Below are 13,439 nucleotides of genomic sequence, written 5' to 3' on the forward strand. Positions count from 1 at the left end.
TTTTCTTTTATCATAACAACATCAATGGAAGCCCATGAGAGCCTCTCAATAACATGTAATAATATAGCTTGTAGTATCTTCACCTCTCTCTTTACATATTCCACAGCTGTCACAGTTGCCATCTGCCCTAACCAAAATAAAAATCAAAGACAAGATATAATTTAGTAGATTTTAGAAAAGTCAGAGCATAACTAGTTTAATGTATAAGTACTTCCATGGCCGGGCGAGAGGGGAATCTACCCAAGCGAAGGCTTCAGGTCCCAATTTTTTTTTCTTTAGTAATTAAAACCTTTTTTTAAGGTTAATCTAAGTAAGTTTATTGAAAAATGTTCAATTTTATAGAAAATAAATAGATTTTTGCTACAAAAATTAGATTTTAGTATAAATTTGGGTAAAAAAAATTAATTTTTAGTGTAGAGCACCCAATAATATCGGACCGGCACTGAGTACTTCTTCTCCATTTGATATTTCAGACGGAAATACTAGGTTCATTCACATCATACTTTATATATATAGTATCTATATATGTTCGTAGGGCACAAATTCTCAATTCATATTTATATGGGTACGTAACTGGTGTGGGCGGTTACGCGAATGTGATTTGAACATATTTTTTTATAAAGAATAGACCCTTCTAGATGGCCTATAAAAACTAAAAACTTATAAGTTTTTTAACAGTACAAATGTAAAAAAAAAAAAAAAAAAAAAAAAAAAAAAAAAAAAAAAAAAAAAATTTGTTAAAAATGGTGAGACAAAGTATGAGTTTTATTTGTGGTAGATTAAATATCTAAATTTTATTTGACTTTCCAAATAAATTATGAATATTTGTTGAGTTTAAAAAAAAAATTATGAACTTTTGCCAAATAAAATATGACTTTAAATTATATAATGTGTAACAACAATTTAACGATTTAGTTATCCATTACAACATAAATTAAATTTTATAATTTATGATAACATCGTTTTGTTATTTGAGAATTTGTTAGAAATACTTCTTTTGTGATACTTCTTTTCAAAAAATACATATTTTAACATTTTTAATTTATGATCTCTTTTACACAATTATAATATGATAAATTAATTTTTAGAATTTTTTTTTAGGTTTGGGTTCTCTATTTTACATTTAGGCTTTAAATGGTTGCTCCATACACTGCATACAAGATAATGCGTACTAACATTTTAGTATGGAGTGGAATGGACTGTAGTATGAAGTAAACATTGGTATGCACAACACCAGTATTCATAATACCATACTTTTATGAATGGTAAAAATCAGACCATAATATGGAGTGGTGTGTACAAAGGATTAAAATTATTTTAATAATATTTTTATCATAATTAATAATAATTATTACAAGATGTATTTAGAATTATAAATCAAAATTTATTATTTTGATTATCCCATGACATAGAGTTCAACAAAAAAAATAGCTTTCTAAGATAAGAATTACAAGTCAAAAGCTATTATTTAGATTATCCCATAATAATATTATTTCGATTATTGAGATAAATGGTTTATTCAAAACAAAATTAAATTTCTAAGATTGAAGAGAAGAGAGTTCTCTCTCGTCGCTCTATTTTTTTTTTTAGGAATTTTATTTTGTGGATTTTTAATACTTATGAATGATCATATGTATACATATTTTTCAAAAGTATAAAGAAACACAAATTTAGCCAATGAGAACAAAGAACTCGGATCCAAGTAGTTAAGAATCATGTTTCAATCCAACTTTCACTTTTGGTATGGAGGTTTTAAGAAGTAAACAGAAAAAATCGGACCAATAATGCAATTTCCATAGTACGCAGTTTTTTTTCAATTGCAGACCTGTATGGATAGTGCATACTGGTCTGGAATTGTGAATGGTGAATTTACTGCGGATTGATCTGACTTTAGTCCGGTCCGGAGCAAACTAGACAATCATTCACAACCTTAGTGTATAATTTTAAAGGGTTAGGTTTAAGTATTTAAGGTTTATAATTTAAAATTTAGTCATTTTGTATATTAAAAAGGGTTATTTTTGAAAATGGACATCATGAAAATGTGTTTTTGAAAAGTAACATATAAAAGAATTTATTGTAAAAAAATAGTAAAAATCAACGAAAATTATGATTTATTTAGAAAACTAATCAAAATTAGACATTTAATTTATTACAAACAAAATTTATTTTTCACCACTTTTAGTAAATTCATGCCTTGTTTCCCTTTTTCGAAACAGGAATTGGATAAAGAATTAAGAAAAGTAAAGTGTCTTATATGTGAAAAGTTGAAAAAGAAAGGGGTCTAAAGCGTAAAAATGATAAGGGAAGGTCGCCTCTGAGCTCTTTTGTCGAACAGGGGAAAAAAAAAATCGCAGAGATTTAGGGTTAGAGATCTAGAGGGTTTGTAAGGCGAGAATGAATGAGGTTGCGATCTTGGTTCCAAAGTTTGGGGATGAGTAACGGAAATCGGAGAGCATATCCTACGCCGCCCCGATAAGAAATTTCCATAAGGTTGAGTACTACGATTCTTGCGATGATGATGATGACGACGACGATTATATTGCCTCTATGGTCGAGAAGGAATACAATCGACAAGTTCTACAGTCTGACGTAAGAAGATTTTTATCATAGTACTAGTTGGATTGAAATTAATTGATGATACTGTTGTTGTTTTTGATGTTCTTCAAAGTTGTGGTTTTTATCGAAATGTGTGGAACAAACAGGGTTTCGATGTTGATCGCTTTGATCTTCGGTATGGTGGAATATATCCCTACATACTGAGAGATGCGTATGACTATCCATACGACATGGGTCTTTTGGGTAGACTGGGACTTCACTGTTTCAATCTTCAGAAGGTAAACAAATTGGTTTGGTTTGTCTCCCTCTGACTCTGAGGCTACGTTTTTTTTTTTTTTTTTTTTTTCTGAGGCTACTGATAGATAGATATTGGGGGGGGGGGGGGGGGTTTGTAGGGAACCAACCTCAGATTGATTGGTATAAACAAACACAACGATGATATGATGGGTAGATTTTGCCTGTACTACATAACGTTGGAGGCCACGGATACATCCAACTCCCTTTGCGATTTTCAGACTTGTGTTTGCCAAGATTATTCTCCCAAAGACGCATCCTTTATGGTGCAGACCGAAATTTCCAGACTGAAAGGTAACTTAACTAACTACACTCTCTCTATTATTTCACTGTACCTTTTCTCCTCTAGTTTGCATGTATGTATATATATTTTAACTGTTGGAATTTCTTAGTTCCTGCTGGCCCTCGGACTACTTTTATTGGGCCTCAGAGGAGATGGAAAGATGATGCAGTAGATGATTCTTACAAAGGTAAAATGCCGACCTGGTTGACGGACCAAGACCTGGCTAGCAATAAGGGGCATTTTTATGAGGTATCTAATTACTTAGCTTTGCTTCTTTCGGCTTATTGTGTGTATGATATGATTCACAAAGTTTTATGGATCTCCATAGTTGCAAGAATTAGACTGGCAAGGAATTGAGTGGCTTCATATGTACGCTGAGTTTGCTTTTTACTCCAAAAGCACTTCATATACGGTAAGGCTCTTTTCACTCAAATGGCTTCGTGCTAAAAACATTGATTGATTGGGTTTTTTTTTCTTTTTTCTTTTTTTCATTCATGTCATAACTCGAGTTTATGTTTTTCTAGACTGACTTGAAGCCTTTTCTACCACTTGATATAAAGAAGATAATTGTACAAACTCTGGAAAACAGAGAAGCGTCACCACATATGATAGACAAGGCCACCAACGCCATCTTCTACATAAGTTTCAAGGGAAATGGTGATCCGACTGGTACACCTATGGAGTACCAAGCTATTGTAAGGAGAACCATGGATGGGATGCCGGGACACATTTGCCTTGAATTTGACTGCTTGGCCTACAAGTCCAGTTGAATGTATTCGGATATATGTCCCTCTTAAATTTATGTAACTAGGTTTGAACCCAGCGGGACAAACTTTTATATACTGTATTTTGAGTTATAATGTCATTTACCTATGTTTTAAAATTCTTATTTATGACTAAACTATCAATTAAACCCTCTCTCCCTTTCTGCTTCTTCCGTTACTCGATTTGGTGCCTCGCTTGCTGGTTTTGATATTACTGCTAAGTTCCTCACTTTCTCAACTCTTCCTTATAAGGTTATAATTAGGCCTGAGCATAAAAACCGTATCCGAATACCCAACCTAGAACCCGACCCGAAAAATTGGGTTCGGGTTAGGTACGAGTTTGCCTATAAAACTCTATTGGGTACTATTTTCTAATACCCGTGGGTTCGGGTTAGAGTCGGATAATACCCGATACATGTTTGGATACCCATTAAACCCAAACATATAAATATATTTATAATATTTATCATTAATATAATGCAATTACCCCAAAATTATAATCATAATTTTGAATATTTCATTTAGTTTTATACCTAAATATCAAAAATAATCAAAATATCTAAAATATTTTGTTATGTAAGTCAAAATTTAACTAAATTTATTTAAATTTAATTATATTTTTTCGGGTACCCGGTAGTTCGGGTACTAATCGGGTTCTAATAACCCAAACCGACTCGAACCCGATAGTACCCAAACCAAACCGAACCCATATATCTAAAAATACCCAATGGATTCTATTTTTCTAAACCCGTTTACCCGAACCCGAATGGGTAATACCCGAACCCAAACGGATTACCCGAATGCCCAGCCCTAGTTGTAATCTTCAAACTCCTAATTTTCCTTGCTGCTTCTGTAATAGACTTGGTTTAGTGAAACCTCTGCTAACACTAAGACAGGGTCTTGTGTCGTAGCGTGTTTTTGTGTTTCATTGTTAATCTCGTTGCTGGTTTATTGCAATGTTTGTTAATCAAGAGAGTGGTAGTTTATAGACAATAGGATAGGATTGAAGACACTTTTTTTGTTGCCTAATCTCTACAAACCGAGGCTTTCCCAATGTGTGTTATGTTTGATATTATTGCTTTCTCCTACCTGTTGAGTGTTGAGTGTTGACAGTTGACGAGATGATTCTTAATTGATATTAGTGCCACGAGGCCTAGAAAAGTACTAATTATGGATGTTACTAGAAACTATAGGGAAACTACATAAAGCGTGGTAATCTGAAAGATGAGCTTTAAAGAAACGACATGGTAATGTCTTAAACAAAAACAAAAAAGCACATTTATATATGTCCAAAATATTTTCTGAGTCTAAAATTGGAAAACAGCAGTGTCGATTACTCTCATCAGTGGAAGGCATAAACTGGCTTTTAGGTTGGTCAAAGGACTACTCCAGTCCTTTTTCTTTATCCTCAAGTCAAACGGGAAGGACTACTTCAGTTCCTGCAATCATTGATAACAATAAGCATGATATACATATACTGCACAAGTATCTCAGAATGTGAGAATGCACTCCCTGTAATTAATTTACTAGCTAAGACATGATTTAACATTCATATTAAATTTCTTATACCAAAACCTTTATTCAAAACTGTAAATATGCACCTGTTGTAGTTTAACTTCTAGAGGGAGGAGTTCTGGGAAGCAAAATCCAGTGGCAGATGCCTTGGGCGTTTGAAATTGGGATGAGCCTCTTTTCCTTCCCATGGAACCTCAACTACCATGATATCTAAAGACACTTTGAAATAACCATCATCTCCCACATTTTCTCCATGAGAAGACTTTACCAAGGCAATTGTTTCTCCATCTTCTACAACAATGCCATATATTGATACAGCATGGAGACCTTTATATATAGATCCTTTGGACATAGGTCCCCGGTACTTTCCCTAACAAATTAAAACATAGAATACATAAGCTTGTTGTCTAATGAAATCATAAAAAAAGTTGTTGTAAAATCTCAATTTATGGTTTTGTACCTTTTTGATATTCTGATAATCTGGTTGAAAGATAGCCAAGGATGCTCCAATGGGGTGAAACTGGAGTTAGGGTAATGCCTCATGTAATTTATACCTTCGTTGTACTGAAGCTATACGAACATGAGAGTGATCCTTTGGTGGACAATAAGCAGGTGGCTTTCGACAACCAACATACTTCCAGTGTTTTGCCAATGGTATACCTCCATGCTTTACAAACTCTAAACCTTTTGAGATAGAGTGTGTGTAACAATAATGCCCTATTTTTGAGTAGGTCTCCGATCCTTTAGCTTGATCAGCGTAATCTACCAAATACTGAGCCGAATAATCAGTGTATGTTGCATCATACTTTAAAATAAATCTTAGTGCACTAATCAACTCAGCAACCACAATAGCCCAGCAAGTATCTGCGAAAATAGAAAGTTGAAAGTGATGAGAAAACTTTCAGATATTCAAGATACACACAATAGATTCATTAGTTTAGGAAAGAGATCTCACTATGAGGTCCTTGATCTCTTACCCAACCCATGTACTTTTTCCAGTTAATACCCTTCAAAGAGTCGGACACGACCTGAAAACCAACACATGATAGTTGCAATAAAACATAACAACGACCGACTATAAGTAAACCCATATATTTCGTACACAACCACTGATTATTCTATAACAGTATAATTTAATAGAATATTATTAACGTGTGCTTTTTCCACCAAGCGTATGAAGTGTTTCCACCTTCGACAATTTCGATCTGATCATCATCAGGTTTGGAGGATATGATCATAGCCATAATCGGACCAGGGATATACTTTTGAACACTCTCAAAGAACTCATAAACTTCTTTAGGTATAGTGAGCTTGCACTACACACATATACAACATATAAGTAATTCTATTAGTAGTTATTAGTTGACAATGCCTAACATAGTAACATCTAGTTATGTTGTCACTTACCTTCACAGGGATCGTATTTGGACCTTGGTCACTCATCTTTGTTCAAACAGAATGCCTGCCAGGGTTTCAAAAGACATAACAGATTAGAGAGGTTGAAGTATTGATACCATAAGATTTAAAATGCTAATGCAACGATAAATCAAAGCAACATATATTTTCCATATCAAGCTCTAGCTACACTACACACCTCAATAAAATTTTAGCATCAAGTTATTTCTTTTCAAGTCGCCGAAACCCACTTCATAACTATTCAGTGCTCATGTAACAAAAGCAAAACCAACTTCTAAGCATCGCCTAAGAAAGATTGTAGATTTAAAAGGTCCCAACAAGGAAAAGAAATCAACAAACAGAGACAAGGGAAGACACGCATAAAAGAAAGAGAGACAAAAACTGGCAAACCAAATCGAAATCACTAGAAGTTTATTGGAGATTTGTGTTTGATTAGAGGAGAGACGAAGCTCAAAACGTCTTAAAAATGGAAGCTTGAAACAGAGAAATGCTAAAGGATCGGAGCAGACGAGAGTGTTGAGATGAGATTCGAACTTAGGTGGAAAATATAAACTCAAGATGTCTTTTGTATGTCTCTCTGAGTTTCATTTCACAAGAAAAAGGTTTGGTCTTTCTACAAAACAAACACATCACAAAAAAAAAAAAAACACTCGTCTTTCTCTCTGATTCTTGAAAAAAATGGAACTTTTTCTTATAAATAAGCAAGCTTTTATGTTTCATTAGGTTACATTTCCCAAAAAGTTCAAGTCTTTCTACAAAATAACACTCTGTTACCTGAATGTTTAGTTTCCTAGAGTGACCCACGACGTTGCTATCTCGTTTCTGCACCAAACCGAATCACTTCAAACAAAATAGTTTTCGTTTGAATAAGAAGCACAAAAATGAAAGAAAACTAGCATCTTTACTACGATGAAATCGTTTGGAAGTCGTTACCTATTTACTGAAACAGTGACAGACGTTCTATATCTCTTGTGTCACTAACCAAAGAGAAGAAAATGAAACTCAGTAAAGTGAGCTGAAGAAGAAAAAGAAGAAGAAGTACAGAAAGAGTTTTGTTATCCTACATGAGTCCACACTCATGCTCTCTCTACATATATATATATGCATCCTTACTTTTATTTTTCTTATTTATTAAAATCATCAATATATTCATGGAATCATTTTCTAATTTCTATAAGCTATTTTTATTTTGTCAACACTCTATTTTATTTCTTTGGGAGGAAAGATATTTGTTTGATAAATTATATATATACACCCCAATCGGATAACTGTTTTGTCAGTCAAGAATGTTTTAGAGACCCAAATTTTTTTTTTTTTTTTTTTTGAAAATATATGAATTTCATTAAACCAAATGTTTGCTGAAGTTACAAAAGCGGGATACAAGCATCGTCCCTTGCTCAAAAAAATAAAAACAAGGAAGGAGCAGACAAAGTCATAATTTGAGTAGGAGTCTAGTCATATTATAGCCAAATAAGGAGAAGGTCTTTGAAGTTTCGCCTTTCTTGCTTTGCCAAGATGGCGTCACGGATTTGTCGGTCAAGTCGTTTGAGCAGAAGAGGGCCTTCCATGGATATGTTATTGTGATAGCGGTTGTTGCGCTCTGACCAGATAGCATAAAGAGTTGCTTGGGCAGCTAATCGGCGCAGACTCCTTGGTGCAGTGTTGTCTTTCAGATCCAACTATGCTGAGAAGGCATCCCATGTGTGGAAAGAGAATGACCTGTATCCTAGGCGACGAGTGACTGCAGACCACAGATCCTCACTGAGCTTACATCGCAGGAACAAGTGTTCTCGGGTCTCAGGGAGAAGCCCACATATGCAACAACTGGGATCAACTTGTAGTCCCCAGCGAATCAGGCGCGTCCTTATGGGGAGTCTGTCTTGATGCATCAGCCAAAACAGGAAAGCATGACGAGGGATTGCTCCCTTGAACCAAACCTGAGCAGTCCAAATAGATGCGTTTGCACGTGGCCTCAAAACCTCCCAGGTCTTGGAGGTGGAGAAGTTCACCAATTCCTCTGTCCCAATCCGCCAAGAGTATGAGTCTAAGATCGCCGCAGGGAGAGGGGTGGTAATCGATGTGAGGTAGATATGGAGGGATTCTGCTTGCGGTGATCTGGCTGGTCTGAGGTTCCACCCTGTTTCAGTGGTTGCAGAAGCGACTGATCCGTGTAAAGAAATACCAGTTTGGGCTGGTCCAGAGTCTCCCATGAAATCAATTAAAGGACCAAAAGGAGTCCAATGATCGTACCAAAAGTTTAGGTGACAGCCATTCCCCAAATGTGCTTTCATAAATTGAGAAGTGATATGTCGAAGCTTAAGCATAGATTTCAGGGTCCCGGAACTCTGCTTTTTGATGTCAAGCTTCCAAAAACATCCATCTTTTATTTTGTTGTTTTTCAGCCAGAGAGCCCATAGGGAGTCCCTTGCAGCCAACAACCGCCATGTAAGCTTGAGTATCAATGTTTTGTTCAAGTGGGAAAGGCATCTGAAACCTAGACCACCTTCAGCTTTGGGGAGACAAAGATCTCGCCATACCATTTTTGCTATGCCTTTCTTGGTTACATCACCACTCCAGAGGAAATTGGCGCAGAGAGTTTCAATTTTCTTGATGCAGCCTTTGGCAGAATAAAAGCTGACATCCAGAAATTTAAATGTTTAATTTGTTAAAATCCTATGCCCTTCCAGGGAGTTAGTTAAATTCTAGTTCGTGTTTATGCATGATTGCATGATTTGCATCTATATACTGTATGTAACCATTCATGCACATATTCGTTTTACAAAATCTCATAAAATACATCTATTACCTTAGTCATTTATGTTTTTAAAAGAAACTCGCAATCACGTACGTAGTTAGAACTAAGAAGACGAGAGTCGTATATAACAAAGCAGAAATTCACCAAAACAAAATAATCTCACAAACACATCCTCGTTAACGATATATTTTTTTTTTTTTGAATTGAATGTTAAATTTATTCAAACTCAAAGACTGTTGTACATTCGCTGTAGACATGCTTTAGAAATGTGTGTTGAAATAAAATTAGACAAGAGTAGTGTTGAAAAAACTAGACGATTTGTGAAGGTGTCTCATTATGCCTCGTTAACGATATTTACTTAAGCCCATTAACACGTTACACATTAAGAGAAAACATTTTTAATTTTCAATTGAGAGTTCTCCAGAGATCCGGTTTTGTATTTCATGATTTTTTTTTTTATATGGTTCTAAGATTTTTTTGCGGTTGAAGTTTTTTTTTCCCCTCGAATTCGAACCTCCTCTAATTTTTGATTAAGCATTTTAATATTAAATCTGCGTTAATTAAGAATTAATTTGCAAGTAAAAGAAGAAAGCCATCTCTTTGTCTTTGGAACTTCAACTGTTTTAAGAATTACGTTGGTTGCAAAGAAGCTTTTTTTTTTTCAAAAAAAATTTAGTTCTTTGGAAAGTTTTTATTTTTTTTATTTTGTGTGTTTTCCTCAAATTCAAAAGAGAGGGACGAAAACACTCGGATTCCTACGTGGGAACATTTCCTTTCATCGTCCCATGCTGCCTAAACAGACACGATCATGCATGAAAACTGCGTTAGACGTCCTTAATTAAGGCTTTGTCAATATTCAATTATAGGTCTGTAGTTGAAGTCTCAATGATTAACATGAGACAAGATAGATTTCGTGTTATTGGAAAATGTTAGCTAGTTTAGATCCATATATACATTGCTCACACTAATGTTTACACTCAAGGCCAAGGTGATAGAGAGCAACATTCTACCTTTGGTTCGTCCGACATCTGAGTTCCACAACTATATTCTATTCGAATCCGGGTCACATGGTGTAAGCATATTTACTACAATCTTAATGATAACTTGACAAGTTCACTAAGTGATGTGAAATATAATTAGTGTTTTTAGAAATCGAACTGAAAAGTGATCACTGGATTTTCCGAATCAAATTGCATTTATAGTAAATTACCAGATTCATAGCTTTTATTTTTAAAATAATAGTAAGGAAAAATTTACATATTGAATTATACTTCTTCAATCAATATGATTTTTTTTATTTGATTTATGCCAGCTTAAAAAAAAAGCACTCTCAATTATATCTCTGAACGATAGAATATATATATATATATATATATATATATATATAAAGTGTATTTTCCTCACTTTTGGTGTTGTCTCCTCAGCATACACCATTCTTTAAAGTAAGCCCATATTTTCAAAATAAGCCCATATTTTACATTACCCACTAAGCAGTTACTATTTATTTCTATCACATTTCTGTAAAAGCCCAATTCATTATCCACTAAACCATGTTTTTTTGACCGGCGGAATAAAACTCCTTTCCACGATACTCCCCAGCGCCGTCGTCCGTTGTGGACCTGAAGTGTCTTTGCCCTTCTCATTCTTTCATCCTGGTTCACCTAATGGTGATCTTTGAAATAAATGTTCTCCACTCCTCCACACCCTTTCGCTGTCTCCCTCTCTTCCATCTCGATTGTAACATTTTTTTCTATTACTGTAATTCATCCCGTTCAATGCTCGCTCTTTTAATTCAAGACCCACTACTCTATCTTTAATTGGTGTAAGTCCTATATAATGTCTTCTCCTCTAATTTCATGCTTCATATATATTTTTCTTTGTCTTTTTGATTTCTTCACTAAAATGGATTCCCCTGTCGTTTCATTCGAAAATCTCAAAGTTGGGCACCTTCACCAACAGATCGTTGGAAGAATGCTTCTTCACTGGGCTGCTTGCAATGTCAAAAAAAGAGGCCAACTCATGGGCGTCGACTTCCTACTCATTGATGAGAAGTAGATTTACTCATTAGACAAAGTCAAGTCGAGCCAATCAGGGTTTGGATCTGTGGGTTTGGGTTATAGTGTTTGACCCATGTGGTTTTGGTTTGGTCTGAGTATTGCAGGATAAACACGACACATAGAGCTAGGGATTTGGAGTCTGGAGATAGTACCGATCATGAAGAAGAAGAAGACAGTGACAACTCAACAACTTACAGGTTTGATTGACTAATCTCAATTTCATGAATTTATGAAGACGAAATTGATGTTTTTTTTGTCGTTTATGTGATTGAATTTGCCATTGGGATGATGGGTTTGTAATCAGTTTTGCTAAAAGATGTGAGTCTAGAAACACTGTGGTATCATTCGTATGGTGGATCATTGGATTTTAGTGGGTTGTTGAAGGCGGTGATAAGCTTTTAGGAGAAGCTCCTAATCTTTACTGGTATCAGATTCTCTCCTATCTCCAAGCTCATTCAAATACAAGAATTAATGTTTCTTTGTGTTCCAAATCTTACGAGTGTTTGCAGGTTTTCGGTGACTTTTTTGGCAATTGACGTCTTCTTTGCCATTTTCTGTATTGTTTTGGCTTGCCTTGTTGGAATAGCTCTCTGCTGCTGTCTTCCTTGCATCATCGCTCTTCTCTACGCCGTTGCAGGAACGGTATGAGCATGAACATGGATAGACTCTCATCAATTTTGTTGACTTTAAGGACTTACAAACGCCTTTTCTTGTGGGTTATACAGGAAGGAGTATCAGAGGCTGAGCTCGGTGTTCTTCCACTTTACAAATTTAAGGCTTTCCATACCAACGAGAAGAACATTGCCGGACCTGGCAAAATGGTTCCTATACCGACCAAAGGACTATGCTTAGCAACTGAAAGAACGCTGCTTGCTGAGGATGCGGTAAAACCAACCTTCTATGACAACAATTAACTCTGCTTTATGAAGTTCCAAATGTTTCTTCTAATTGATTTTCTTAACAGGACTGTTGCATATGTCTACGAGGATGGTGCAGAGATTCATGCTGTTCCTTGTAACCACCATTTTCATTCGACCTGTATTGTGAAATGGCTTAAGATGAGAGCAACATACCCTCTCTGCAAATACAACATCCTTAAAGGAACGACTGACTAATCTTTAAGACAAACCCCAACTAAGAAGAGAGAGTAATATTCTGCACATATGGATACATATTCCATTTCCTCAATTAAAATTATTCTGTATATATTTATATATAACTATCAAAATCATGTATCTTATTAAAATCATCCATTTTTAAATGTTTTTTTAAACATTGACAAAAAAACTACTTCAACAGTTTACAAAATACATATGAAAATATTAAATAACAATTCAACCACAAAATGACAAATAATAATAAATTAATCACAACTAACAAATACAGCAAAACAACAACTTTAACTACACAATGTTAACTTGTAATGATAATTTTTTTAAAAAAACATTAAAAACACACAAGATGATCTCAATTTTTTAAAAATAAACAGCATACTAAACTATACTTAATGCAAAACATATTTGTATAAAAAATATTCAACAAAAAAATATAAGCAACCAAAATCAAATACAAAAACAAATGTAAATATGAATTTACGTAACCAAAAAAATAATATACACAACAAAACCCGGAATACACCTTAATCAAACTTACGCGCGGGGTCAATTGCTAGTTAATAAAATATAGAGACGTATGTAACAAAAACTAATCACAACATAATAATAATATCTCATTAATGGGGTAATATTTTTAAATTCCTAATAGGTTCTATGTTGATGGGAAGCCAATTAGAGAATCCA

The 13,439-nt window shown here is 34.6% G+C and overlaps 2 protein-coding genes and 1 pseudogene across 3 annotated transcripts; 2 read left to right on the forward strand and 1 right to left on the reverse strand.

The window, feature by feature from the left end:
- The first annotated feature begins 2,256 nt into the window (after window positions 1-2,256).
- Window positions 2,257-4,016, forward strand: LOC104700870 (UPF0725 protein At4g28920). 2 transcript variants are annotated; one of them, XM_087461558.1, is made up of 6 exons: window positions 2,257-2,589; window positions 2,703-2,834; window positions 2,952-3,144; window positions 3,243-3,382; window positions 3,462-3,545; window positions 3,658-4,016. In XM_087461558.1, exons 1-6 carry the CDS (start codon window positions 2,548-2,550, stop codon window positions 3,901-3,903), a joined length of 837 nt encoding a protein of 278 aa, XP_087317684.1. In that variant the 5' UTR covers window positions 2,257-2,547; the 3' UTR covers window positions 3,904-4,016. The 2 variants fall into 2 exon arrangements, with proteins under 2 accessions (XP_087317684.1, XP_087317683.1); XM_087461557.1 differs by having other exon boundaries at window positions 2,284-2,589; window positions 2,669-2,834.
- Window positions 4,017-5,515: 1,499 nt separating this feature from the next.
- On the reverse strand, window positions 5,516-6,855 carry LOC147950286 (uncharacterized). The gene is made up of 5 exons (XM_087512760.1): window positions 6,820-6,855; window positions 6,609-6,728; window positions 6,368-6,440; window positions 5,978-6,276; window positions 5,516-5,782 (listed from the first exon to the last, which is right to left on the reverse strand). The coding sequence occupies exons 1-5, from the start codon at window positions 6,853-6,855 to the stop codon at window positions 5,516-5,518; spliced, it is 795 nt and encodes a 264-aa protein (XP_087368886.1).
- Window positions 6,856-11,485: 4,630 nt separating this feature from the next.
- Window positions 11,486-12,755, forward strand: LOC104710468 (E3 ubiquitin protein ligase RIE1-like; annotated as a pseudogene).
- Window positions 12,756-13,439: the final 684 nt, after the last annotated feature.

The sequence above is a fragment of the Camelina sativa genome, chromosome 1, assembly GCF_030686135.1.
Source record: "Camelina sativa cultivar CO46 ecotype springtype chromosome 1, ASM3068613v1".
Classification (NCBI taxonomy): domain Eukaryota; kingdom Viridiplantae; phylum Streptophyta; class Magnoliopsida; order Brassicales; family Brassicaceae; genus Camelina; species Camelina sativa.

Excerpts from the sequence above, each read along its gene's own strand:
- LOC104700870 (XM_087461557.1), top strand. The coding sequence starts at position 2,513 with ATGATGATGATGACGACGACGATTATATTGCCTCTATGGTCGAGAAGG. Across the intron at positions 2,835-2,951 it reads ACTGTTTCAATCTTCAGAAG|GGAACCAACCTCAGATTGAT; the intron begins GTAAACAAATTG and ends GGGGGTTTGTAG. Across the intron at positions 3,383-3,461 it reads ATAAGGGGCATTTTTATGAG|TTGCAAGAATTAGACTGGCA; the intron begins GTATCTAATTAC and ends GGATCTCCATAG.
- LOC147950286 (XM_087512760.1), bottom strand. The coding sequence starts at position 6,855 with ATGAGTGACCAAGGTCCAAATACGATCCCTGTGAAG. Across the intron at positions 6,729-6,819 it reads CAAATACGATCCCTGTGAAG|TGCAAGCTCACTATACCTAA; the intron begins GTAAGTGACAAC and ends ATATGTGTGTAG. Across the intron at positions 6,441-6,608 it reads ATGATGATCAGATCGAAATT|GTCGTGTCCGACTCTTTGAA; the intron begins GTCGAAGGTGGA and ends GTTGGTTTTCAG.